The 25,459-nt window shown below is 47.5% G+C and overlaps 1 protein-coding gene across 2 annotated transcripts in view; it reads right to left on the bottom strand.

Annotated features, from left to right (window-relative positions):
- WDPCP (WD repeat containing planar cell polarity effector) overlaps positions 1–25,459 on the bottom strand; it is a 150,327-nt gene that overhangs the window by 3,224 nt on the left and 121,644 nt on the right. For both annotated transcript variants that reach the window (XM_068675584.1, XM_068675582.1), the window contains 3 exons: positions 13,002–13,131; positions 5,578–5,678; positions 4,218–4,246 (listed from right to left, as the gene is read on the bottom strand). In XM_068675584.1, the coding sequence (XP_068531685.1) occupies positions 4,218–4,246; positions 5,578–5,678; positions 13,002–13,131 (260 nt within the window). The remainder of the gene's footprint in view (positions 1–4,217; positions 4,247–5,577; positions 5,679–13,001; positions 13,132–25,459) is intronic.

Raw genomic sequence — 25,459 nt, forward strand, 5'->3', positions numbered from 1 at the left:
GGCGACCGGTGCACGACGGCAACCCCGGCCCCGTGTTTCCATACGGGACGTATCAAAGTGTGCCACAGATAGAGGTTATTTCATAACGCGGGCTAGCGTGCCTGCGAAGTGCGTGAAATACTTGGCCTTGGGAAGAGCTGCGGCCCCGTGAGTCATTGCTTTCCTTTGAGTCACAGCGAGCTGGCTCCGCGCGATGCGGAGAACGCTGGGCGTGGAGCTGGGCGCACGGGGGAAGCATCAGGGGCAGGGAGGGTGGCACGGTCCTGGGAGGTGGAAGCAAGAAACCCCCAAATCCTTCCCCTCACTCCTGCGGATGGTGAAGGAGCCTTGAGCAGAGCAGCAGCCCCACCTCAGGGCACGGTTCCCTCTGAAAGGAGCGCTCCTGTGGGACGTGGGGGCAGACACCACGGCTGGACACGCTGAATTTCACCCCCAGCTCGGTGCTGTCCCTGCGTGGAGGTGGCCACGACATGCCTCGTGCCCTGCACCCCTTCACCCAGTCATCCCAGCACCCAGAGCTGGCTCAGCACCCACCAGCAGAGGGGTTTTGGTGGTGTCCCACAGGCTGAGGAGGGGACGTGGCTGCTCTGTGGTTCCTGAAGCTCTGCGGGGCAAGGACAGGGGTGGGCAGGCTGGAGGACAAAGCCCTGCGAGGCCACCTCGAGTCCAAGGGTTTTGTTTGGGTGCTTTCTGCCCCTCTCCGGGGGGAGCTCACCAAAAGCCCTCGTCCCACACACTCCGGGCTCATCTCCACGGTGCAAGAAGAGGGCTGTCCAGGAGCAGGGGAAGGCAGCGCAGGGAGCTGCCTGCAGCAAGGAGCAGCTCGTCACCCAGGGAAGTAAAACACGAACATCCTGACAGGAGAGCGTCCCGCTTGTGCCCTGCAGAGCTGGGCTCGTGGGGCTTTGCATGGCAACGCTGCGGGCCCGCTCCGGCGGGCAAAGGGAGGAGCGGGGCGGGAGGACGCGCCCTGTAATCGAGAAGCCACTAAAGCCACCTCGGGCCCGCAGGGGTGGGAGGGCGGAGGAGGTTTGCTCTGCTCGGGCTCCCTGGGTCCGGGGTGGAGACGAGGAGCCCTTCATCCTCCCGGAGCAGGAAGCAGGGAGAAACCTCCCTGGGCCTGCCCCCAGCAGGCGCCGCTTTTTCTGCTGGGGATGAGTCTGAAGGGCAGGGTGAAGGTGGGAAGGAAGGAGAGGGGGGGACAAACAAGGACCCGGGGGCTCCTTGGTGTAAAGCTCCCTCCTGGTTTTGCAGGCTGGGGCTGCCCGGTCGCAGCCCGCCGATGTGGAAGGCCACGTAGCCTGTCCGATCCCGCTCCTCTTCACCGGGCAGGCCTCCTCGTTTCCCTTGGGTAGCACCACATGAAACCTTTCTGGCTGGTCGTTTTGCCACATTATCACTCAGCTAAACAACCACCACCACCGGGCCCCGTTGACTTCAGGACCTCAAATTCCTGCAGCCAAGCAGGAGCCGTGTCCAGCCCAGAAGCAGCAGTTGTGGATCCCATTTTCCAAAGGGCCCAGCGGGTGCCCAGGCCGGTGGCAGGGTGCTTGGCGGCCTCGGCTCACTTATTTATGGCTGGGTGCCACTGCACGGAGCCTCTCTGACCTGACCTAGATATTTTGCTCAAGACGATCAGCTCACGGCGTGACGCGGGCCGGGAGGGACCTCTGGGGATCGCCCAGCCCAGCCCCATGCCAGGCGCAGGCCGGGCCTCGAGCAGCACAGCCATGGCGGCCTCCCCGTCCCATCCCCAGTCGTTCCTGGGGACAGGAATGGACACGGGCACCAAATCCTCCTGCTGCACCTCTCTGCAGCCTCCTGCAGGGCCGTGGGTCGCCTCACGACACCCAACCTAGTCCAACTGCTCAGGCGCCGGGGAGGTTTTTGTCGCTCTGGCTCTTTGCAGTTTCAGGGAGGAGAGGCTTCCTCATAGCTGAGCGGCAGCGAGCGAGGCCGTGCGCTGCCACACAGCCGTGAAAACTCGGGGCCGTGCTGCCCACACCCTCCACCTGCAGAGGGTCACTTCAGCATCTTGCCAAGGAACCGCGCCGGGGGACGCACCAAACCAAACCCCCCCCGGGGTCGCAGCTCCTCCGGCAGCGCTGCCTGTGCAAGAAGGGCTGGGCTTTGGGTGTGCTCCCCGTGCGTGGCACCGAGCCCGGTATTGTGAGGGCTTCCTCTGAAGCAACGTGTGGGAAGTGGCAGTGGAGGGACGCCAGCACGGGGAGCAGCAGGGTGCAAGCCTCGGGGACCTCGGGGACCGGGGGGATTCGGGTTTGGGTGCTCTGGTCCTGCCCCCGTGGGGGAAAAATGTGAAATGGTGTTGGGGGGATTCGCATGGAGAGCCAGAACCAAGCGGTGCTGCAGGGACTGGGTCCAGAGCTGCTGGTGAGCGTGGGTTTGGGGTGAATTTGGGATGGGCTGCAGTGGCTGGCCCAGTTAGGTGGCGAGGAAGGAGCCAGGACACAGAAGGAGCTGCAGGACACAGATTTCCACACACCGGTACAAGTCAGGACAGATGAGTGCGGTAACGTGGCCCTAGAAGCACGAAGTTAATGCCGTGTGGATGGCTCTTCTGCTCCCAACCTCCTGAGCTCACAAAGGGCTCCCTCGTCCTCCGCACAGCGTTTCCATCTGCAGTCTGATGCTGGTCTCGTCCCTGCCAAAGCCAGCAGACCACAGGGGTGGAGGAGGCCCAACTCACCAGCAAGCGGCTCTGCAAGGCATGGTGAGGTTGGGGCACCTGGTCTGGAGTCCCACCAGAATCCAAAAATTAACCTGCATTATTTTTTTTGGACCTGAAGTATGCTTTAAGTCCTTAATTACATGACGGTGAAGTGCTTTTTCTTGCTATCTCTCAGATCACACAGCCTGCTCGTTTGTGCTCATGGCTTTCATATGGTGGCAACCCAGGGCTTTCAAACGAGGTTCTGAGTTAATTAATTAATTCAGCTGCTCCCACCTTACATCCAGCTCAGGCAGGAGCAGCGAGCTGCTGGCCCCAACCTCCTCACCGTCCCTGCAGCTCCATTTCACTCCTCGCCACCTCCCCGGTGCCACCGAGCCACCAAAGGTCAGCTGGGGACATCCTCCAAGCGCGGGGACCTCCCTGCCACCACCACGCCGCCCGTCCCCATCCTCCACCCGGCCCACGTGCGCTGGGGCCCGCGGGAGGCTGCAGAGGTGGGGCCGGCGCGTGCTGTGCTCCAGCGCTTCGGGACTGGTAGAACAGCACGATTTCACTTGGCACGGCTTCGGAACGAAAGAAAGAAAGAAAGAAGTGCCATCCTGCTCCACTGGGAGGTTGAAGAGTTTCCTTTCTTTCTCTCTCTCTCTCTCTTTTTTTTTTTTTTTTTATTAATGATCTGTTTGTACCGTGGCCAAACATTGAATGCTTTGGCCTCGAAAATAAAAGTTTCAACAGATCTAGACTCCAATATAGGCAGCCTTCTGCCTTTATCCGTCCTGCCGTGACACAGCTCGCGTGTTATTTACTTTTTTTTCCCCCGTGAACGAGGACTGGAGGAGTGCGTCAGTGCCGCACGCTGCTGACTCACCAGCCCGACCTGTGTGCTCTGTAAGCACCAACACCAAACCCCGTGGGGCACCGGCCCAGGGCAGGTCCCTGGGGAGATGGCGTGGTGCAGGGTCTGGGGATGAGGGCACCATCCCCGTGCCCGCGTGGGGTCCTCCCCCTCTGCCCCGGTGGGCTTCTTGCAGTGCACAAGTGCCCACGGCAGTGCAGGACAGGAGGAGGAGGACATAAAGCTGGAGGCTGACAGGGGGGGAGAAAGGGCTGGGCCACCTTTTTTTTTTTTTTGGCAGCACCTTGCAGTTAAATCAGCTTAAAGTGATCATGAAACCCCAGGGTAGGATTTCACTCCTCTCTACCGTGGGCTCGCTGTTGAAAGCGCCAATATGAGCACCAGCTAGCTCGCGTAAGGTGAACGTGGAGCGAGGACAAGGAGTCCTTTCTTACGTCCCATCCAGCAGCCACTGGCTAATAATGATTTTTGACTTCCACGCGCTGCGCTCAGCTCAGCGCCGCGGACGAAGCCGCGTCCTAGCAGCACTTCTACCAATTTCAGCGAGAGCCCTGCAGGCAGACAGCTTGCAGGGGCAGGCTCTGGAAGTTTCAGGAAGCTGCAAAATAGAGTAAATAATAATAAGCAGAAATAAAAAAAAATAAAATAAATAAATGAGAAATGCTTTACCTGCTCTGTAGGAACTGCTCTCAAATTTCCTTAAAAAAAACAACACAGAAGATCACCGTGTTATTTACATTCCACTGAACTTGCTGAAAAACCCAAACAAACAAGGGCACGGTATTAGGTAACTCTTTCATGTTTTTGATAGGACACAGCTATTTTATATCCTGTTATTCAATGGCTGAATTAAAATATTTAATACATCGCTTCTGCAAGTTTACACATGTAGGACACGTATATTCCTTCAAACGCTACGCCGGGTTAAAGCAACAGCGATTTTTTCGCGGATAGGACAGCGTGGAGACGTGAAGCCAGTGGTGGGTGCGTGTCCCCACGTCCTCCTCGCTCGGTGGGTGCTGCTGCACGAGGGGGATGCTCGCACTGCAACGCAGCCACGGCCGCAGCTCACCTCTCATGCTGGGGGCAAGCTCAAGGTAGCCGTAGGGTGGCGGGGCTGGGTGCGGGCTGCCTGCCCGAGCACTCCTCTGGTGTCTCGAGAGGGTTTTGCAGCCCGCGTGCTGTCAGGTTTGCTGCTGGAGGTGCTTGGGGATGAGGCGTCTTCGTGTTACGGCTTGAGCTGAGCTAACAGCTGCCGACGTCAGAGAGGAGTCCTGCTGCAGGCACCGCGCCTCTGCCCCTCGCTGGCACTGCCTGCCGTGTCCTGTGGTCCCCGGGCAAGGCTTTGGGCCCAGGGGACAGAGCCAGGAGGAGGGGTAAGGGCCTTGCTCACTTCCTACACACCCGATTGTATGGGTGATGGGACACCCGGGCAAGGCAGAAGACAAAAATCCCCTTGTGCAAAGACCTTTAGGTCCCCCTGCCTGGCTGGTGTTGCAGGGCGACCCTTCACCCCTGACTTTCTCCTGCTGGAGCACTCCTCTCTTGCCCTGCTGTGCTATGTTGATCTGCTGTCACCACAGAGAGATCAAACACTGCTGAAGCAAGACATCCACATCTGTTTGCTCCAGAACCCCGTGCAGGAGCAGTGGGAGATGCTGCTGCGCAAACCCTGCCATAGCCAAAGCTCTGCTGCTGGAGGACCTGGCCAAACGACATCAATCCAATCTAATGAACACTCCTCACGCCTTGCGTCCGCACTGAATCATGAACAGCACTGCAAGGTAAGGAGTTTCACGAGACCAGGTGATTTATTTTATGTCCCAAGAGCTGGGACAAGGAGCTCCAGCTGGGACCTGGTGGCTGCCGCAGGAGCCGTGGCCTCGTGCCTCTCCCTGATAAGTACGTGCAAAACAAGCTCAAGGCTTATTTCTCTTCCCAAATTCAAGTTCTTTGTCAAGACACCAATCCCCATTACTTTCCTAGCCCCGTCCTGCTGTGTATATTCAAAAGCAACTTGTTTGCTTACCTTCCTGGCTCCCAGAAAAGGGTTTCTCCACCAGGGAGGTGGCATGGTCACCGGCTCCAGACTTCCCGTCCCTGTCCTCTGCCTGCCTGCTGCCAGCGGGTCTTTAAAAACAAAACAGAAGTGATAGGAGGGGAGGGAACTGATGAAGAGCTGGGGAGAAGCTGCATAGCCGAGCAAAGTGGTTTTGTTTGTTTTATATCTTATCAAGCGCACAGCAGCCTGTGCAAACTGCCTGGTGACAAATTGCAGCTCTTTTTTTTATCAGGTGCTAGTTGGTCTGCTGATCGAGCATCACCAGCAGCACTTGCTTGGCCTCGCAGTCACTCCAGGACTGTCCCACCCGGCCAAAATGCACTGAAATCCACGTTGCAGAGGAGCTGCAGGGAGGAACACACCAGCACTGTGCCATACAAAATGAGGATGGACTTATTTATGTATGTATTTATTTATGTCTCTAGTTTCATTTTCTTCACGCATCATTAATCTCTGCTTGGGTAAGCACACGGAAAGGCAATCCATTCCCAAAGCAGTGGAACTGGAAATCTGGAGGCCGTCCTGCCTTGCCTGCTTGTTGTTCATCCCGCTGCCTTCAAACGTCTGGTGAAGTCCAGGGGAGCTCTGCCTTCAGCAGAGATCACCTGAGCAGAGAAAATAAAGTGAACCTCCTGAGTCAGAGCAACTGGAGAGCCCTTGGCCCTTGTTTGGGTGGATTTCCCCCTCTGTGTCGTGTTTGTCATGCTACCATACGTAGGGGTGCGCTTGCACCGTGTGTTGTTTCCTTGTTTTTCAAGGCTGCAGGTCCTCAAAGGTGGCTTTGAAATACAACGGGAAAGTTGTGAGAAGGAAAATGTGAGCGCTGTCATGTGGCACCCGATTTGTCACCTGCCACGGTGCGGAATCTCGCTGGGCTTTGATAGCGCAAACAATACATCCCCGGCACAAAAAGCCCTTTACTAGTGACAAGAACGTAAATAATGAAAGAAAAAGCTCAGATTTTCTCCATCTCTTTGTCTTCCCCCTACCCGTCGGGCGATAGCTATGCAAGCAGCTGGGCATCTGTCAAGCCACTAAAAGCGACGCTCCTCATCAGCTTTCCCGAGCCGTGTTTAAGCTGCAGTAATGCACCTCTGCCGGCGTGCTAAGCTTTATTGGTTCTGCGAAAGAAACTAAGAAACTTCGTTGGAGACCAGATTATGCCGGCTGCAAAAACGGAGGGATTCTTCTGCTCTTCGACCCCATTATCTCCTCTGTAGTATCTTGATCAGCTTTCTTACACACAGCCTCGGATTCTGCCGAGACCCGTAAATTGCTTTTTTGGCTGCCAAATTGCCATAACCCTTCTATTTTTGTGTTTTAAAAGAGCTTAAAGCCGTCCATCCTCTTTGGATGTGTCTTTAAAATTGACCAGTGCTGGGAGGATTTCATGTCTATCCGAAGGCTTAGAAGAAGATGTTACTTCTACCGAGCTTCTAGTTTTACAGTCAACAGACGCGAAAAGCCCAGCGGGGATAAAAGGAACTTAACCAGTTCTGTCTAATGCATATAAATCTACCTAAGAGCTCAAGGCACTGGAAGTACTCAACGCGCTACGTTTATCTGAGTCTAAGATACAGAAATGGGTCTTCAGCCCACATGCCACATGTCCCGTTCGGATGCCAAGTTAATATGAATTAAGAGGCTGAGATGAATAAACAAGGTCAGTCGGGGCTGGGCCAAATTGAATCAACGTAAAATAATTGTCAGTATTTTCTGACAGCGATGGTGGTTTATCTTGGCTTGGGATTCTCGGCGCTATAGATTATAGAATGTTTTCAGTGGAACAGTTGGCAGACATTTTATTGATTTTGCTTTGTTTTGTGAATGCTGGAAAAATTTCCATTAAGTCTACGCGCCGCTCATGTGACGAAGCCAAATTGCTTTTTCAAACTTTTCTTTCTTCAAGTGAGCTAATGTGGCAACACGCTCGCAATCTAATTTAATCAAGAGGACCTTTGTCTGGAATCAAGAGGCCATACAACACACCTCGATGCACCTCGAGTACGTTCGTACTGGCTAATAAGAGTTAATTCTTTAATTTCAAGGTGCCGTATGCACACCAACCAATTAATTTGCCCAGTGCCCCACGTCTGTTTGCCTGCTGTCACGTTCTTGATGCATGTGAAACTCCCGTTGCCTTCATCGGGGCTGAGCAAAGGCAAAAAACGAGGGGAGGCTGCAGACACGGGGCAGGATTAGCACTGCCGTGCTGCCGGATCCCACTTTGATGACGAGTTTCCTACACCCCATCACCACTTCCCCACAGCTCGCCTCTCATAGATTTACTTTGGAACTGAAAATTGCTGGGATGGAGACAGCAGCTTGCAGGATTGTGTGGGGACCCATGGCAGGCCATGCTGGGTGGTGCTACAGGTTCAAGCGCACTTCTGAGCTTAGAGTAGGAACCTGGCGGAGGAGTAGAAATACGTCTATTTTTCAGTACAGAAAAAACGAAGCAAAAGTTTTGTGACAAAAAATCACTGCGATGAGACACACTTCTGCCTTCTATCCTAATCTGTATTAAAATAAGAACCTAATTGAAATCGGAGGAGTTCTATGGGGGTGGGGAGGGAGTAGACGGATAACAAGATGAAACAGCTTCACACACAGCCTGCCACCACAAATAAACACAAGATATTTAAACCCAGCATGCATTACGGTAAAGGAAAAGAATGAAACACAGACAGGGAAGAAAACCACGCTGCGGCTACCAGTAACAATGGCAGAAGAGCAGGAACAGCCCCGGTTTTGTGTTGACTCTTAGGTGCTGGACTCTGGCATGGTGACAGGCTGTCACTAGGTGACTTGTCCAAAAGAAGCTGGCCCCCAGGGAGTCAATCAATTCCTCTAACACATCGTGGAGAGGATCAGTAAGCTACCTGGGTCCTCTGAACAACACCGTTCACATATTTTAAAAATATTTTCATTATTTACAGGCTTCTAAAGACTTATGCTGGTCCAAACACTTCCATAAATAGAAAAAAAAATAATAATGAGGAAGAACAAGAATTGCTAGACTGTAAAATACCTGCCATTGGGAAGGACAGAGTGGCAATGGTCAATGGCAAACACGTAAGCCAGCGACAAGACCTGTGACTTGTAAAATTATTCACTGGACTGTGCATTGTAGGCTGATATTTGGCCACTGTTTGTGATATAGTGAAAGAAACCACACAGTAAATTCAGTGCCTCTACCTGTAGCATTGTCCAGCAATCTTTATTGCCCATAACTCCGTGTGTGTGTGTGCACTGTTCAGAAAGTTGATTACAGCTCTCCACTGACAGCAACGCTGCTGCTGCTTCCATAAAATGTCATGGAGTTACTCCAATTTTCTCTGTTGTCTGTAAAACCTATTTGAGTCTCAAACTAAGTTCTCTGCTCTCTGATTGTTAAGGTAAAATGAGCAGCTAGGCTTGGCTTAGAATAAGATCTCAAAATAAACCCTCAAGACTATTTTATTAGCAGTCATTTTGATTCTGGTCTTTTCTGTTCCCGCTTCTGCCCAGGCTACAGCTTTCCTTGTTAGGCAGAGCCGGAAGGGAGATGATGATGTTAAGAGTTAATAGAAATGATTTGTTAATCAAGCAGCCTGAAAACTGGGCTTCTGATACACATATGCTCCCTGAAGGGTGTCAGTAGCAAGGTTTATTAAGTAGGTTAAATAGAAAGTCTTCTGCTAGCCTCCACAGACCGCCCAGGGCCTTCGCCTAGGTGTAATTCAAGAGATAACGTCTCAGCTGTCCCAAAACAAAGCTGCTGTCCAAGCTGAAATACAGGAAGGGAAGAAATTGAGGTATGTGCTGGAGATGAGCTTCCAGAAACCTGGGTGAGATACAGACTTGGGGCAATAACTGGGTCAGACAGGGGTGGTAGCTTTAGGAACGCAGTCGTGTGTCAATTGATTTCATGGTTTGGGATGTGTCTTGCTGTTACAATGACAAAAAGCCAAGGCAGATGAAAGAAGACTCTGGGAAAGAAGAAAGAGCAGCCATCAAGCACTGTTCTTGCTCAACACCCAAAGTCGTGCTGTGGTGTCTTACCACTTTGGGGACTGCTGCTATGCAGAAGACAGCAGAGCTTGGGACTCTGGTCATGTACACTTGAGTTCATGCATGCCAAGTGTACGTGAGCAGTGCTATCGGCTTTGTGAGAATTATGCTTTATGTGAAAAGATTAGATTGTGGGGGTTTCATTGCAGGATCAATGACTAAATAATGATGCTCAGCTTGCAAATAATAGAGGGCCTTTTAGGTTGGAGGAGACCTCTGGAGGTCATCTGGACCAATCTTCTTCTTGAAGCAGATTCATCTGCTTTAGCTCCAGGTCTGTGACCCGGTGGAGACTTGTGAAGGATGACAACAGAAATGAACCACTGGCTTTGGTGAACACTGGAAGGCTCCGCGTGAGAGCAGCAATACAATTCCTCTCCCTAAACTTGGAGCAAGTCTGAATCTTGTCACATTCCCAGAAGGGACATTTGTTTTAGGACATCATGGGACACCAGTGTGCAGGGGAATTAAGCAAAGTCTACAAAGCTATAGACTAACTTTGCTCCCCAGACCACAAATCAAGTCCTTCTAAACGGTGTCTCATGGATATCAATGATGCTGAGGAGGTAAATCAACAAGAATGCCTATAGTGAAACATCCAGAGCAGGGCTGAAGTGACTTGGCCAAGACAGGAGGCTGTGTGGTGCGTGGGATTAGGGAACAGAGAAGAACAGTAGTAAATCTATTACAAAAATGGAATTTGTTTTATTTTATTTTATTTTTCTTGAGGGGAAAGAATTGAGAAATAAATAGGAAATGATTCGGGATGTACATTTATCTCACTGGTGAGCAGAATACATAAACATTGAAGACCAGCGTTAAACAGCATGAGAAATGGAGAAAGTCAATAACGATACAAAAAAAATGACCAAGCTAACGAAGAATGAAGGGCCTTTACAGGAGGGGGAATGTGTCCCGGTTATTGATTTAGAAACTGCAGGTAGTGGTTGGAGGCTGAGAAGAAGTGGACAGTGGAAATGTCAGATATGAATTTGTGATGTGAGAAATCAGTTAGAATAATAATGCCGGTGTGCACTTCCTAAGACACTCAGCTGCAAGGCACTCTACAGCTGTGGTTTCACAAACTTCACTGTATTTTGGTAAGGCATTATTGATGCCATTTTTCAGGTGAGTTCACTGAGGCAACAGAAAGCAAATGTGGTTTAATTTTGGGTTCCTATGCTGAATCAATTTAAAGAAAATTTTGTAAAGTGCTGCTTAACCATCCGTCCATTATAAACCATGTTGTCTCCTGGTGGCTCAGATCAAGCAGACAAATCTCTAGCAATGCTGGAGTATCTTGGCCAGAGAGATGAACCATTGCAATGACTGCAGAACTGAGAAGGTCCCTCTTTTTGTAGGCTCCTATCACTCGAGACCTTCCACTCTACACAAATTTCTGCACATGAAGAGTGGGCAGAAGACGTATAAAATAAATTTCTTTCTGCGTGGAACTGGAGGCAGAACACAAGCCGCAGTCATGTGCCTGTAACCATTTGTGGTTTTATAAGCACAGCGAAGAGGTTTGTTGGGGCCACCTGTGCCATAGCAGGTGACCTTCCCAGCCAGTCCGTGTTGTCACAGGGAGTGCCTTTAAAACTCAAATTAGCATTGGCAGGCCTCACGGGGCTGCAGGCAGCCCGGGGAGCTGCGAGAAGTCTTATTCCACAGCTCCACAGGAGGCAAGCAAAACCTCAGGGCTCTCCTGGGGGAAGGTGTGAGCAGGCGGAGGAGCTGGCCGCGTGGGTGGGAAGCTTTCTTTGTACTCACCAGCTTGGCAGGAGGCAAACAAGAGCCTTGGGAAATCCAAGCAGTTTGTGCAGCTCTGGTGATTGCAAAGGGCTGCTCGTGAGGCTCAGCAGCTTTTGGTGACCCACCCGGGATGGCACGGGTCAAGTTGGGAAGCTGGGGAGTAGGAGGGAAGTTGAACTCCAGCATCTTGCTCCCAAGAAGCCCAGGGAAGGCAGATGTGGCACTGCCAGGGACATGTGAGTCACAGCAAACTCCAAGAGGGAAAAGGCAAGCTGATGGAGGACAGCATGTTTATACCTTCGGATCAGAGGCGTCTTGGGATTAGCTGCTGCTCGAGGACTCTGGTAAAGGAACTCCTTTCACCAGGGCACTTATGAAGTCCTCTGTAGTAAATACCATCTTCAGCACAACCTTGCTGTCTTTATTTGCCCATATCACTACAGTGCTGTCTTCATCCTCAAAGATGGAATAGCTGTGAACTGTATTTTTAAAACCAGGTTCCATATCCAAATTTATTAGGTCTTTCTGAAAGCCTTAGATGGCACTCTGTATCCTAAAAACGGTAGACTACTTATAATGTGTTTCACCAATGGTGTGCAGAAGGTATAATGGATATTATCTAATACTGAAAAACCTCAGTCTCTTCACGTGAAAGAAGAAAGAAAACTAGGCAATACACTGATTTCCAGAAGGAGAAAGACACGTGATTCTTGCCCACACAAAAATGCATTCAGCACAATTGCACACAAATACTTAAGATGATTTGCCAATGTGGATGTTTTACTCACACTAGATTTATTAAATGTTCCTACATATAATAAGGACAGAAAATGAAAATAAATGCATCTATATAATCACTGGGAATATGGTTTCTTTTCTGTCAATAATAATCAAGAAAAATAGAAAAAAATGCTTTTTAAACCTTTACAGACTACCTGTTTCATTATAATTTCCCACCTGTTGCAAGATGCTGTGCTGTTCATCAGCAACAAAAGCATCTATGTGCTTCTAGAATAAACAGAGGCCAGGCCCACTGTTTCTCTCCTAGTAGGTAAGTCCCAGGTTTCATTCAACTTTGGAAGAAGCGCACTCTCGAATCATCATCCCAGGGATTTTGATGACAGACTAGCAGTGAGATCACAGACCCACGTAAAGATAATTTTTGATTTTTAAAAGAGCTGCTCACTACCTGTGCCTGCCGAGCACAGCAGTTCCATTGCTCCGTCCCAGTCTCTCTTCTGCATATTCATCAGAGGAGGCTGTGTCTGTCCAAATGTTTTAATTCAAAAATGGTTGTGCTAGTGCATGTGAAATACCTGCAAACTATCCATGTCTCTGGAGATTGCTTTGTGTCCATCCCACATCCTCCCAGCTTCCAGGTTTGTCTTGGTTCCTGCCTAGCTCTTAATGTTTTATCGCGCTTACGATCAGACACGGATGGGGTTGTCAGGAAAGTTCAGAACATCAAAACACACATTCAAAAAGCATTTTAGTTAATTGCTCCCGCCTTTACATGTTCTGTTATGGAAATACAGGACTTTCCAGGCCCTGTGAGACACCAGTGATGGAAGCAGAAGAGAGCTCACCTGCAGGAGCAGCTCCGTGTGCTGGTGGACGGGCCAGGAGCGGGCACGTCGCGCTCTCCTCCGTGCGCTGGAGGCCGGTCAACACAAGCTTCGTGTGGCATGTCTTCTTCTTCTGACTGCCCCAGAAGTCCTGTTAAGACAGATCAAGTTGTGGTATCAGGCTTCCTTAATGAGAAAGTACCAAGCAAGCTGCAAGCTGTTCGCCTGAGGTGTCAATAAGGACAAGAGCGGCTTCTTGTAATGGATCGAATCCAGTGGAAAACTCCACGCTTACACAGCTCTCACCCCGACTCTTCTCCTTTGAAAAGGAGGCCAAGTAGCCAACTACCAGCAATAATAATATGCACGAGAGCTTTCAGAAGGGAGCGAGCATGTGTTGGCTTTAGCTAGCAAGGAGGAAATGCCTCCTAAATTGTTAACTCCAGAAGGCCTAGCTGGCCGCCAAAGGCTGCTGCATGGGAGTATTTCGCCGTTGCCACACAGATCCAAATCTTATCCATTGGACCAATCCCCCTTGCATGTGTAACTCCTTCCTTCAAATATAAAAACCTGCCTTATCTTTCTGTCAAAATATTTTGGTTAACGATCACGACCCAAAGCCTTCAGACATGTGAAGGGAAGGCCTCCTGTTCCCGAGTTCCAGTCTGAGCCCTGTGGGGAAGGAAATTGTTTGAAAATGTCCAAACTGCTTGGAAATAGAGAGGAGGAACTGCATATTCAAGATGTAATCCTTAAAATAAATTAATAAATAAAATAACCAAACCCCAGTGTAGCAGAGTTTGGATTACGGAAAAATCCTGTTACAGATACAGACTTTAAAAGATTTTTTTTCTTTAAACCATCAGACCCTTTTGCGTTTCTTTTTTTCCTCTTTGAATCCTGTTTTTCTCCCCTTGTTCTCTGCCTTCCTGGATCCCCTATAAGCTAATCTGCACAATACCCATGGCAACACCATGGGCAGTGCAGAGAAGATTATGCTCTTGTGAGCGTTGCTATACCACCAGTTTACATTTTGGCCAAAGACCCAGGATGCTCACCAGCTTAGGAGGGCAAACCTACTTGTAAGTGTTTCTAAATCTCTCGGTCCTAAAGAGCTAACACCGTCAGATTTCTGCGGACTATTTCTAGTCTTTGTGCTACGTGGATATTATTTGCATCTGCGGTGTGAGAGTGGGTAAAGTGTGGCAAAAGGCTGGGCTTTCTCCAGTAACCAATATTTTCTGTGCTTCTGTTTCCCAAAGGTGGAATAACGCAGGGAATTGCTGAAAACAGCCAACTCAGTCAGGGGGCAACACACCTCTAAGCAGGCACATGACGCTGCAATGAATAAATAATAGACTTGCCTTGAATAATAAACTGGCCTTGGTGAAAGGAGGGGAGAAAAAATGTGCGTGCTCTGGGGCAATTAAAGTACATTCCTCTGAAGGTCTCTTCTTGAAGCCTGTTGCAGTGAGCAGCCAAGAGAAGAAGGGGTTTGATATTAGTAACCTTAAGGTATTCTGTCTGGGTGTAGGGCTGCAGACTTGTAGTGTGACAGTAGGTAAGATCAGATGCCACCAGCAGTTCAAAGCCATAAAAACATCTGATACGAGCATTTTGCCACAAAGAAATGGACATTTTTGTTGTGGGACAGCGACCTGCATTCCCGGTAAGAATTGTTATGGCAGGAAAAAAAAATGTGCAAGGAGCACTGTTGAAAAAATACAGTCCTTCCTATACCAGGGACAACGTATCCCACATTTAACTAAAAAAAAGGGAAGAATTTTGTCAACAGCATGGCAGAGGTGGTGGTCCTTACATCAGATTAGTGCGAGGTGAAGACCTGACTTGGTGCTGGCTTTGGAGGACTCGCAAATGTCACCTCAGGTTATCTGGGATCTTCCTTTGGCATATTGCACAATAAACACTTTCTACTTTTAATTCTAACATAGTACTTGCTTATCGTGATATGATCTGGGGATTTGAATCTGAATTTGTGTTTTAAAAACTTGAGAATTGGTATTTTGGCTAGCATTGTTTTGCTATCATTGTTTTGCTATCATTGTTTTGCTATCATGCTATCATCATTAAAGTCATTTATCAGATGCAATAATATGAATCATATCACACTAAAATCTGTATCTACAAAATCGCATTTGTCACCATCGGTATTATACCAGCACAACCACACAATGCACATTCTGCATTTCCAAAATTTGCTGATGTACGGCCCCATCTAGCACCTGACAGAAAGAGCCCAGCACATTTCTTTAGAAGCCCACTGAAAGTTTTCCTGCGCTGTAACAAGCAGGACACGCTCTGAACATGATACGCGGGTGATGAGATCTCACGCCTTCCCTGCTCATGTATGTGCTGCTATTTAACTGTGTCTATTCTCTATTGGATCTGTGTCTGCAAATCACGAGCTTTTTCCATTCTCCAGTCTCCTCCACTGGGCTTTCAGGGATAAAAAAAATAAATAAAAAAAATAAAACATGCAATCCCATGGCAAAATGAAAATCGTCTTTTGAATATTGCTTGCAAAACTGACAGCTCTACTTAACAGAAGCCATTAAATTATTTACAAAGCAGCAGCTGCTCTTGTAAAAATACAACCTCTTTTGGCATGAAAAATAAACTAGTTGATAAGCGAGAGATAAGCCATTTGACTTCTTCTTTGTGTGCTCGGCATGGTATGCAGAGCCAATTCTGCACAATCTGATGTTTACAGAGCAATCGTAATGTACGACCTCCTTAGGCAACGGGGACACAAGGAGCCTTTAAAACGCTGAAGCAAGCATTTGATCAGAACTCTTCATGCTGATCTTTGAAAAATTCAATAAGTTCAAAAAATGTAACTCCTGCTAAAGATAAAATATCAGGTTTTTGCTTCAGGAGTTGCAAATATATCCCAATGAACTCCCAGTGAACCACGCCGACTTCAGACATACTTCTAAGAAAAAGAAGTAAATAGTAGGTTTTCTGGAAAGAAACAAATCAAGGATCTGAAGTAATACAAATGGATAAGCAAGGTGCGTGCTGTAAAACACTCTAGTTTAGGAATAACCTGAACAATCACACTTTTTATTTTTTTTATTTAGGTGTTAAAACAAAATTCACTTTTTAACACAAATAGTTATTTCCATGCAAATAAATTCTTATCTCCTTGTATTATGGATGCAATTCTCTATCTATTTTTTTATCATTATTTTGGCATGTTGAAATCCAGTTCTCACATTTTTGTGAGTTAGATTTTTTTTTTTTTTGAAAGGAAAATAATTGCAACAGAAGGCATCAGGTTAAGCATGATCTCCCTCATTAACAGGTTGCTCCATCTTAACTCTATCCCTGGCTTTCTAAAATACATGTATTTCTGAAGCCATTGGGTAGCATTCTTCAGGTACTGAAAGTAATGGGAACTTCCATTGTTCACTTGAGTGGGGTCAGCTCTTTTCTCTCTCTCTTTTTTTTTTTTTTTTCTGGCTACAATTGTTTTCCTAAAATGCCTTTCTAAATAAACAGAATCTATTGAAATTGTTTAGTTTCAACAAATTCCTGCAGAGAAACCACTTAAGAACAACCAGCTTTGTTTGTGGGAAAAATATTAATGTCTCTGCTTGTTTTGGTCTAGCCTTCTATGGCTTCTCACTTTTAGATTATTTTTTAAATTATTTAGTTAATTTCCAGAGCTGACATATCTTCATTTGACAAAAATTCCCTGTTGAAAGACTGTTTTCCCAGTACTTTTAGAACTCACTGAGAACAGCTGCTGCTGCTGAGAGAGCAGGAAAAGGTATATTAAATCAGAATATCTCCCATTTGTGTTGTAATTTAACAATTTGATACTTGAGAAGATAAGGCACTTCAATCACTACTAAGTAGAAGCAGCCCTTAATGCTAGCATAACATGTCATTATTTCACTAGTTGGATATTAGGCACATTAGCAGCAGCAAAACTGTTTCAGTGGGCGTGCCAGGAAACGTAATAATTTAAATAAAAGTTATGTGATAAAAGTAAAGAAGCAGTTAACATTTATAAACATTTTTTTTTCGGTGGGCTAGGCAGTTGTATGGTAGTTAGCAGTCTCGTGCAGCTTGCAGTGAGACCTGGCGTTAAAACTTTCTTCAAATGGAAATGCCAAGTCTTCACTAGCTCCGACAGAGATTTCAATCTTTACTACTCATTTGCTCTGCTAGAATCATACACGAGATTAAGTTAACCACTATATAGGCTGAACAGCTCATTTTATGTCTCCCTGGAGCCTAGGTAGTCAGGTTCCTTAGGAACTACGCTAGCAGTGCCAATGTTATTTAATTTAAAACAAAAAAAAAAAAGGTGTGTCTTACAGGATGATCCAGATGTGGTAGCACCAAGCTGTGATGGGTCGCCAGCTGAAGGAGCCTGAACAACCGAGGATTTGCTCTGATTCCAGGCCCTTTCACTTCAAAGGCTTGATTGGTGTCCCAGCAATCGAGAGCTCGCACCTCTAGATTTTATCGGGTTGCCCAAACCATGTGAAGTTTGCCTCGTAATCTTGGCAGCAGGCAAGCAGCTCTCCTCTCGGCTGCTGATGCATGTGAACACGCCGGAGTGCCAAGGCTCAGCCCCTGCAACCCAAGGCTGCTATTGTTGGGTAATTACAGCAGGCATAGGAGGGAGGACATTCCTGGTGACTAGGCATTTGCTTTGTTTGGTAAGAGGTACTTTAGACCTTTTCTTTCTTTTTTCTTTTTTCCTTTTTTTTTTTTTTTTTTTTTTCCCATTGTAAGTGACTCTCTGGAAACACCAGTTCTGGAGGAAAGCTGGGCAAAAGCTGCTGGTGAGCACAGATATCCCCATTGCTCGGGGTGCAGGCTGCAGCAGTGGAAATGTAGGTGCGTGCTCCAAGGCACCTCGGCAAAAGCTTTCAGGGAAGCCCTGATTTCTCACAAACGATGCTCTGGAGACTCCACGGAGGCACAAACGCCTCCGGCACTGCAAGCCCCAACCCACAGCGGGCGAAGCAGGCGCTGCCGAGCTTGCGTGTTCCTTCGGCTGCTCCTCGTGACGCCCATCCGTGAGGCACACCCTCTGCCTGGCACCTCCAGCCCAAGGACCGAGCTTCTCCCCTCCCAGCTTCTGCCCTCCAGGAGCAGGAAGGGGCTGTGCCGGCCAGGCGGGAGGGAGGTTGGCTGAGGGGAGAAGAAAACCATCTCGGGGGGGGGGGGGTTAATTGAGACAGAGAGGCATCTGCAAGCACGAGACGCGGGATGGAAGTCTGCAAGCAAATGCTGCCAGCTGGAAGTTGGCCAAACTGATAAAGTGGAAAAGAAATTGAGGGTTAAATGTTTCGGATGCTGAAGGCTTGGAGTTCAAAGAGGAGCTCAAGGAACCTCCCAGCCACTAAGTCCATACATAGAGGCTCCAGGCAGGCACAAGCCTTCTGCTGGCCAGCTTTAGCCCACACAGTTTCCAAAAGGCCTGGATGAATGGTTAAGGGGTATCTTTTAGCATCTGGGAGCGCTTGTGCAAGGAAGATGATGCCCAAGGGTGAGCTGCTGCTGAGGGCAGGAGGAGCTGCTTCGTACAAGGAGATGGATAATAACTGCATCTGCACACACAGGGCTGGAGGAAGGATGGGAACACACTGCTTGGTAGGAAGAGGCAGAAAGGAGCTGCTCCTCCAGGACAGGAGGTGAGGGAAACCAGGGTGAGGGAAACCGGAGCATCAGCTCCTACACCTGATGTTAACCCAGCTTTCTCCTGGTATATAAGGACTGAGGGATCGCAACCAGCTCCATCCCCTAGGTGCTCTTCAACAAGACCTCCTTGGTCTTCATACAGCCCTTCCTTCAATCGGCTGAGGTCAGAGTCCTTTACAAGAGAGGTCTGCATCATCTACAGAGGGCACGGGAGCACCGCAAGGACAGCAAGGCAAGGCCACACCACGCGGTGGCTCTTGGTGCAGGAGTACATTTACAGGTGGAAAAGCCTCAGCTGCGTTATCAGGACTTTTCGAGCAGGTGCATAGCTATGCCACAGCACTGGAGCAAGGCTAGAGTTCAAGAGTTAGCTAATTGTATCTCTCTCAAAAAGGAATTGCCTCAGACCAGTTAATTTGTCAAGATAACGAATTGCAGCAATTCTCCTCCGCTGGAGCTGGGCCACTAACACTGATCTGAACTGTATTTAAACTCTTGATGACAGAGACTGAAAGAGATATTGCAATACTGGAGGTACAGGTTCCTAAAGCAAAACTGCATGTACAGCTGGTGTTGAGAGGCAGCAAGGGCATGCGAGTACACATCCTGCGTATCCCTTAGATATGAAGAAATTCCCCAGGGCATTGACTCTGGTGCCTGGGCAGGCAGAGTTCATCTTGAATTTTTGGGAACGACTGAGGTCCAGAGAGGATAATATAGCACCCATCAAGTCATTTCTGCAATATGAGATGAGCAGATTTTTTAACTCCCCCCCAAAAGAAACAAATCCTCAAAGTACTGATTTTTAGTGCCATAGTTTTCTCGTAGCAGCAACAAGACCCTCTGTGGGCCTGGTGCTGGGATTCCCATGGCACTGCATTCTGGCAAGCCCCAGGTCACTCCTGCATTTTCATCTTTTTCTTTTCTTTTCTTTTCTTTTCTTTTCTTTTCTTTTCTTTTCTTTTCTTTTCTTTTCTTTTCTTTTCTTTTCTTTTCTTTTCTTTTCTTTTCTTTTCTTTTCTTTTCTTTTCTTTTCTTTTCTTTTCTTTTCTTTTCTTTTCTTTTCTTTTCTTTTCTTTTCTTTTCTTTTCTTTTGTCCTTCCTATGCAGCAGTAGAGATGAACAAGTTTGGATCACAGGAAGACCTTCAGTAAAAAGGCACGCTTAGCCCAATGCCTGTCCTTCCCTTCTGCTAAGAGTGCAGTAGATGACACCAGATGACATCAAATGACATACGTTGTTATGCCAGACCTTCTCCTCTTGCTGCCAGGCGTTTCCTCCTCAACAAGAGAAACACAGGAACAGAATAAATCCTGTGCGTTGACTCAGGGGAACCAGAAAGATTTGGGGATAAGCAACACCATCATCCCTGGGAAGATGCTCCTGGCATGCTTAAGCAGGGGTGCAGGAACAACTTTCCTGGGACATCTCTGGGGTGCTCCTGCAGAGAAACCAGGACAAAGCCCCTGCTGCTACTGGCATCTCCTGTGCATGTGGGACACACTGAAGTCTCTACCATTTGAGCTTTCTGGCGCTAATAAAAAGCAAGAACGTTTTCAGGCATTATTTCATGCTGTCAGGTAAACCAGAAACAATGTCAGGTAAAGACAGAGAGCTCTGTCACCTTTGGCAAAGACAACCTGCCTCTCACCTGGCATCGCCACTCCCTCTTTGGAAAAAGGACAAGCTGAAACCAAAATTGGTTGCTGACGAATCTGTGACTGTGCCACTGCCTTAAAAAGCAGCAGCGTGAGGCATGAGCCAGGCTTCAGAATATGCTGGCTGAACGATCCATTGTGGAAAGAAATTATTTTCTTTCTCGTGTTATTCAGAATAATCATTCCCTACCCGTAAGTCCACTTAATTTAGAAGAGCAAAGTGGCTTTTATTTTGGAATAAGTGCATCCACAGGCGAAGTTCTTTCAAAACAGCTAATCTGGCCATTGCCATATGTAAACAAGGCCTTATAAAATGATGGGGATGGTGAAGAACTCGTGAGGCCCTGGACTTCTTGCTCAATTTGCAAGCACTTACATAGACCTATCTTCCTCAGGGCTAATACAGTGATCAACAGAGCTTGCAGGAAGCCAGCTCCAATTCAAACAACACTGGCAAATTGTTGAAGAAGAAATGGGCTTTTCAAAGCTGTCTCCTGCTTGAGTTGGTCCTCACCTTTAATACCATGGTCAAGTGGTAGTCTAGGACTCAGCTGATCTCCAAAGTGCTGGCTGCCCATCAGGTTTGATCTAAGGCTGGAGATGAAGAGCATGCAACCCCTTCTAGGACAAGCGAGTGACTCCTCAAGGATGACTTCACGTTGCTTGCACCTCATTTCTTGGCTTTGGCTGTGGTGTCAACAACGTCTTGCAGGTTGCAAAGAGGGGCTTAAATATTAATGTAGAAAATGATCAAGGGAAGAGATCTTTGCAGCATGGTTTGTTGCCTTGTGCAACACACGGTCTGTTTTGCTTCCCAAGACTTTTCTGCGGCTGGCGTGCTCGTGGGAAGCAAGGGGCCCTCTCAGCCTGGAAATCTGGGCTGAGGCTGCTCTGACTGCATACGTGGTGGCTCAGCGTGGCGGCAGCGAGAGCTATGTGGGAGATGCAAAGTGACCTAGATCGGCACCCCTAATTCCTGCAGCTGTGCTAGTTGCTCCGTCCTGTGCAAGTGTGATGTGAACCAAATACCAGTCGCGTTAGGGACTGACCTTGTTTTCTTGGAGAATCCTGCGTAAAAATGGATATAACAACACTCTTGACACTTACCTCACAGGATGTTGTGAAGCTTAATTAAATGTGCGCAAAAGCATTTTGAGATCCTTAGATGAAAGGTGTTTTTATAAATGCAAATTATAATAATTACTGCTAGTAACCACCACCAACTACTGAAACAATTAATTCAGGTTGCCACAGGCCATCACAACAATGTGTGCAAAGAGGCATCAGCCATTTAATGACATATACGTTGCGTGAGAACTAAAAGCCTTAAAAATGCCATAAACAAAGAGGAAAAAGCTAGATACTCGGGGCTTGCCCCTGTGGTGCAGCCGGGGGAGGTTTCCTCTGCCACTTCCATCACCCCTGTGTCTGCACTGTGACTGCTAAGAGCCCACCGTAACGTTTGCATCAGTGGGGATAAACTCAAGACCTGACTATTTCTATAATTAATATCATAAGGAAAGTGCAAATGAGAGCCAATATCTTGGCTGACAAAAATCAGGATAATTCTGTCTTTTTTTTTTTTTTTTTGGTGAATTCTTCCACTTCCCCCCAGCCCTGCCCGCTTATAGCATCACAGAATAGACTTTGGCTAGGGGGTATTATCCAGCTGACTTTCCGAGGGCGAAAACAAAAGCTAAGCAATCAAGATGTGTCTGGCCAAATAGTTGAAGGCCCAGTGCACACATTTAGCTGACAACTGACTGAAATCTGAACCATTTTGCTCAGCCTTTCTTGTTGCTTCAAAACTGATTTGGGTTTAAATAGCTAAAACCTACAGGTGTTTAAATTCTCTCCCTTGTCAGCAGAACAGCCTCATCAGACATGGTCTGAGGATGTGGTCAGACTGGAAGAGATATCCAAAGACCCCACAGTCGAGTCCCAAAGAGCAGGCTAGCCCACCTGTGCCCCTCAGGCTTTATTTCACTGCTCTCCTTTAAAGACTAAAATTCAGAAGAGTGGTAGTTACTAAGCATCCAACTTACCAAAGCAATTAGGCTAAATGCACTGCAGCTAGAAATTTAAGCAATGCACCGAATTTAATTTGAGAATTCATGGTCATAAGACTGAAACCTTTAACATTTAACCTAGCAGCAAATTAAATCAACTTTCTGATCAAGTGAAAAATTCTATGCCATTGAAGTTTGGAAGTGCAAAGCCCACACTTATTAAAAGGAGTTTTTCTTTTAATGAAGAAAAAGTTGGGACCAGTTAGTTGCCTAACAAAAGTAACAGGAAAAAAAAATGGGAATACCATCTTTAAACAAAACAATAATTAATCAGTAGTGCTTTCTGGCTTCTGGCAGACAAATGTACTCATAGGCAGTGGGTCTCATGGAAAAAAAAAAGTCATTTATGCTGGAAGGCTGTATAGACTAAGCTTACTCCAATATCAACATGCATAATGCCATGTACCATGTACCAAAATTAAAAGTGCTTACATGTTTTTTCAGTCCATTCAAAAATGATGACTTTCTATAAAACTTCTTGTGCCTTAAAAATAAGGATATCAGGCTTTGAATTTCTTGGATAAGTTTCCATAAAACAAAGGCCAAGTTTTTATGGGTCTGTGTGTTTGGGCATAGAAAATTAGCAGCACTGGTGCAACGTATACAAAACTTGCTATGCATTTGGCACTAACGTGTTATTTTAAACCTACCTGGTACAAAAATGAATTGTGATGTGCTCATATGCAAGTTGTGTGTTTGCACACACATGCAGATATATATATATATATATATATATATACATACGTGCATAATATACACGCTGACATCCTGTTGCTCAGCTCTTAATGACACTTATACGGTGCTCTGTTCTGTGTCTCCTGGCTAAATCCTACAATATGAGATAAAACTTGGATGCATTTTCTAAAAGCACCTTAAGGCACTGGGACATAAAAGAAGTTGGGGTATTAGAGCACGCCTTGTTTTAACCATCTCTGGAGCACCCTGATTGACACTTGACAATTTACGAGAAAGGTGTGGCTAATCAAGCCACTGAAGCAGATATAAGGGCAGGTCCTCCCTGATAGGCATTTATGGGCTGTCACTCACCCGCACAGGGCTTCGCTGCACGGGCTTGCTGATAACCACCAGCACATTCCCTGGTTTGGGTGCCCAAAGGCCTTAAAAGCCAAGGTGACCGTATCGGCATCTGAAATCCCACACTAACGAGTGGACGTTTTCCTTCCCGAGCCTCGCTGTTAGAAAAGGGAATCATTTAGAAGGAAAATGCAAAGCTTTGGAAATAGGGCACGCTGTGCTTTGTACGGCTTTTGGATGGGGAAATACATCCTTGGAGAGAGAGAGAGCAGGTTTTCATTCCCAGCCTCTTCCTTCCACTCCCTGGGAAGATCTTCCTCCGCCTGGTGTCCCTCAATTACAGGCTGGCATAAACACCAGGGTGGTTTGTGTTTTGTTTAAAATAAACCAAAAAACTCACGGAGGTAGTTTACACGACGCACTGCCTTCTGCAAACACGGCTGCTCTCTCCCTGCCTATTTAAATAAACTCCGTCAGCAGGAGCAGCGGCTGGGAAGCTCAGAGCCCCGGAGGGAGCTGTGGGCAGCTCCTGGCCTTGCTCCTGCTTCTGAAGGCAACCGGGAGGAAGGTGGATGGGAAGAGAAGCAAAGAGCCCATGCCTGGTGCTGAGAAAAAAAAAAAAAAAATCACCGAGAAAAAAATCCCCGTGGCCCCTACAGGTTCTCCCCAGCCCTGTTTCATTCCCTGTCTTGCTCCTCTTCTCACTGAAGTGCACAACAGGAGCTTGGAGATAAGATTGTGTCTCAGACAGATGCTCACCTTGTTAGAGAAATAAAATAATTTTTGTTTTTTTTTAATGAGAAGGCAATTAACCTAGAACACATTCTCTGATACCTGTTGAATACAGCGTTGCTTGTCAGCCACTCCTTTCATCACTTAAAGTGCGTTTTGTATCCACGGAAAGCAATTAAGGTTCAATAGGGAAAGTTTGCCCTTACAAAGCATCTTTCCACATTCCTGCATTACCGTAGCGAGCTTTTCCTTTCCTTACATGCCACCACCAGCCCTTCTCACGCAGACATGCATCACCCAGAGGTGTTTGCTATCCGCCAGGCTCTGGCTATATCCTCGCAGTCCTTCCTTACAGCCTGATTCTGCTTCTTCTGCCTCGGCCCGTTGTAGGGTGGAAACTCTTCCTCCCACCTCATGTTTTGTGGGACAATTTCAGGCTGTTTTAGATGGCACGTGATATAAAGGAAGTTTGAATAACTTTTAAGACCATTAAGACCAACTTTTACCATTTAAGATAGTAAAAAGGGAAAGAGAGAGAAGGTGCAGATAAACTGGAGTCCAGGAGATGGCTTTCTAGGCAAGCTGCATAGCATAAGGAGTGGGAGATCATCATCGTGGCAACTTTTACTATGAAAATGGCCCAGGATTACTTCACAATTTTGTGTTGGCAGGTGGCCGGAGCCATTTAACCTGGCATCTTCTAAAGCCTGTAATTATCTATTAGAAGGACAAGGTCAGATGGGCATATGAGGCTCTCTGTTCCCCATCCCCAACTCGAAGTGGGGCAGGGGTACAACATTTGGAAAGTCTTTGCCCTCGTGCAGAGAACCACAGATATGCAACTCAGGGAAATGTAAGAAAGATGGTAACCCCAAGACGCTGCTCTGGCCGGGATTACGCTGTGCTGTGCAGAAGACGCTCAGCGCTAACCACTCCTGTGTTGTGCAGTTTTTGGAGAACTGCAAGTAGCTAAAAGAAAAACTCAGATGTTTATCACAGCAGCATGGTGCTGCTCAAGATTTAATCTACCAAAGCAAACAAATAAACAAACAAACTCGAGCGATGCTCACAATCTCTTCTATCTCAAAGGAGGAAAGAGCAAGACGAAGCTGCATCCAAAGGATTTTCTTGCACAACAGATTCCCTGATCCTTGGGAAGGCCAAGCTGATTTAGCCTGACCTAAATCTGATCCAAGCCAATGGTGGAGATGTCTCCAGTTCCAAAAGTTAGGGGGAAAAATGTCATCCTACAAGTACCTGAGGCATTCTCAACACTAGAGGCAGCTGGAGAATATTTTTGAAA

The sequence above is a fragment of the Anas acuta genome, chromosome 3 (genome assembly GCF_963932015.1).
Source record: "Anas acuta chromosome 3, bAnaAcu1.1, whole genome shotgun sequence".
NCBI classification, from domain to species: domain Eukaryota; kingdom Metazoa; phylum Chordata; class Aves; order Anseriformes; family Anatidae; genus Anas; species Anas acuta.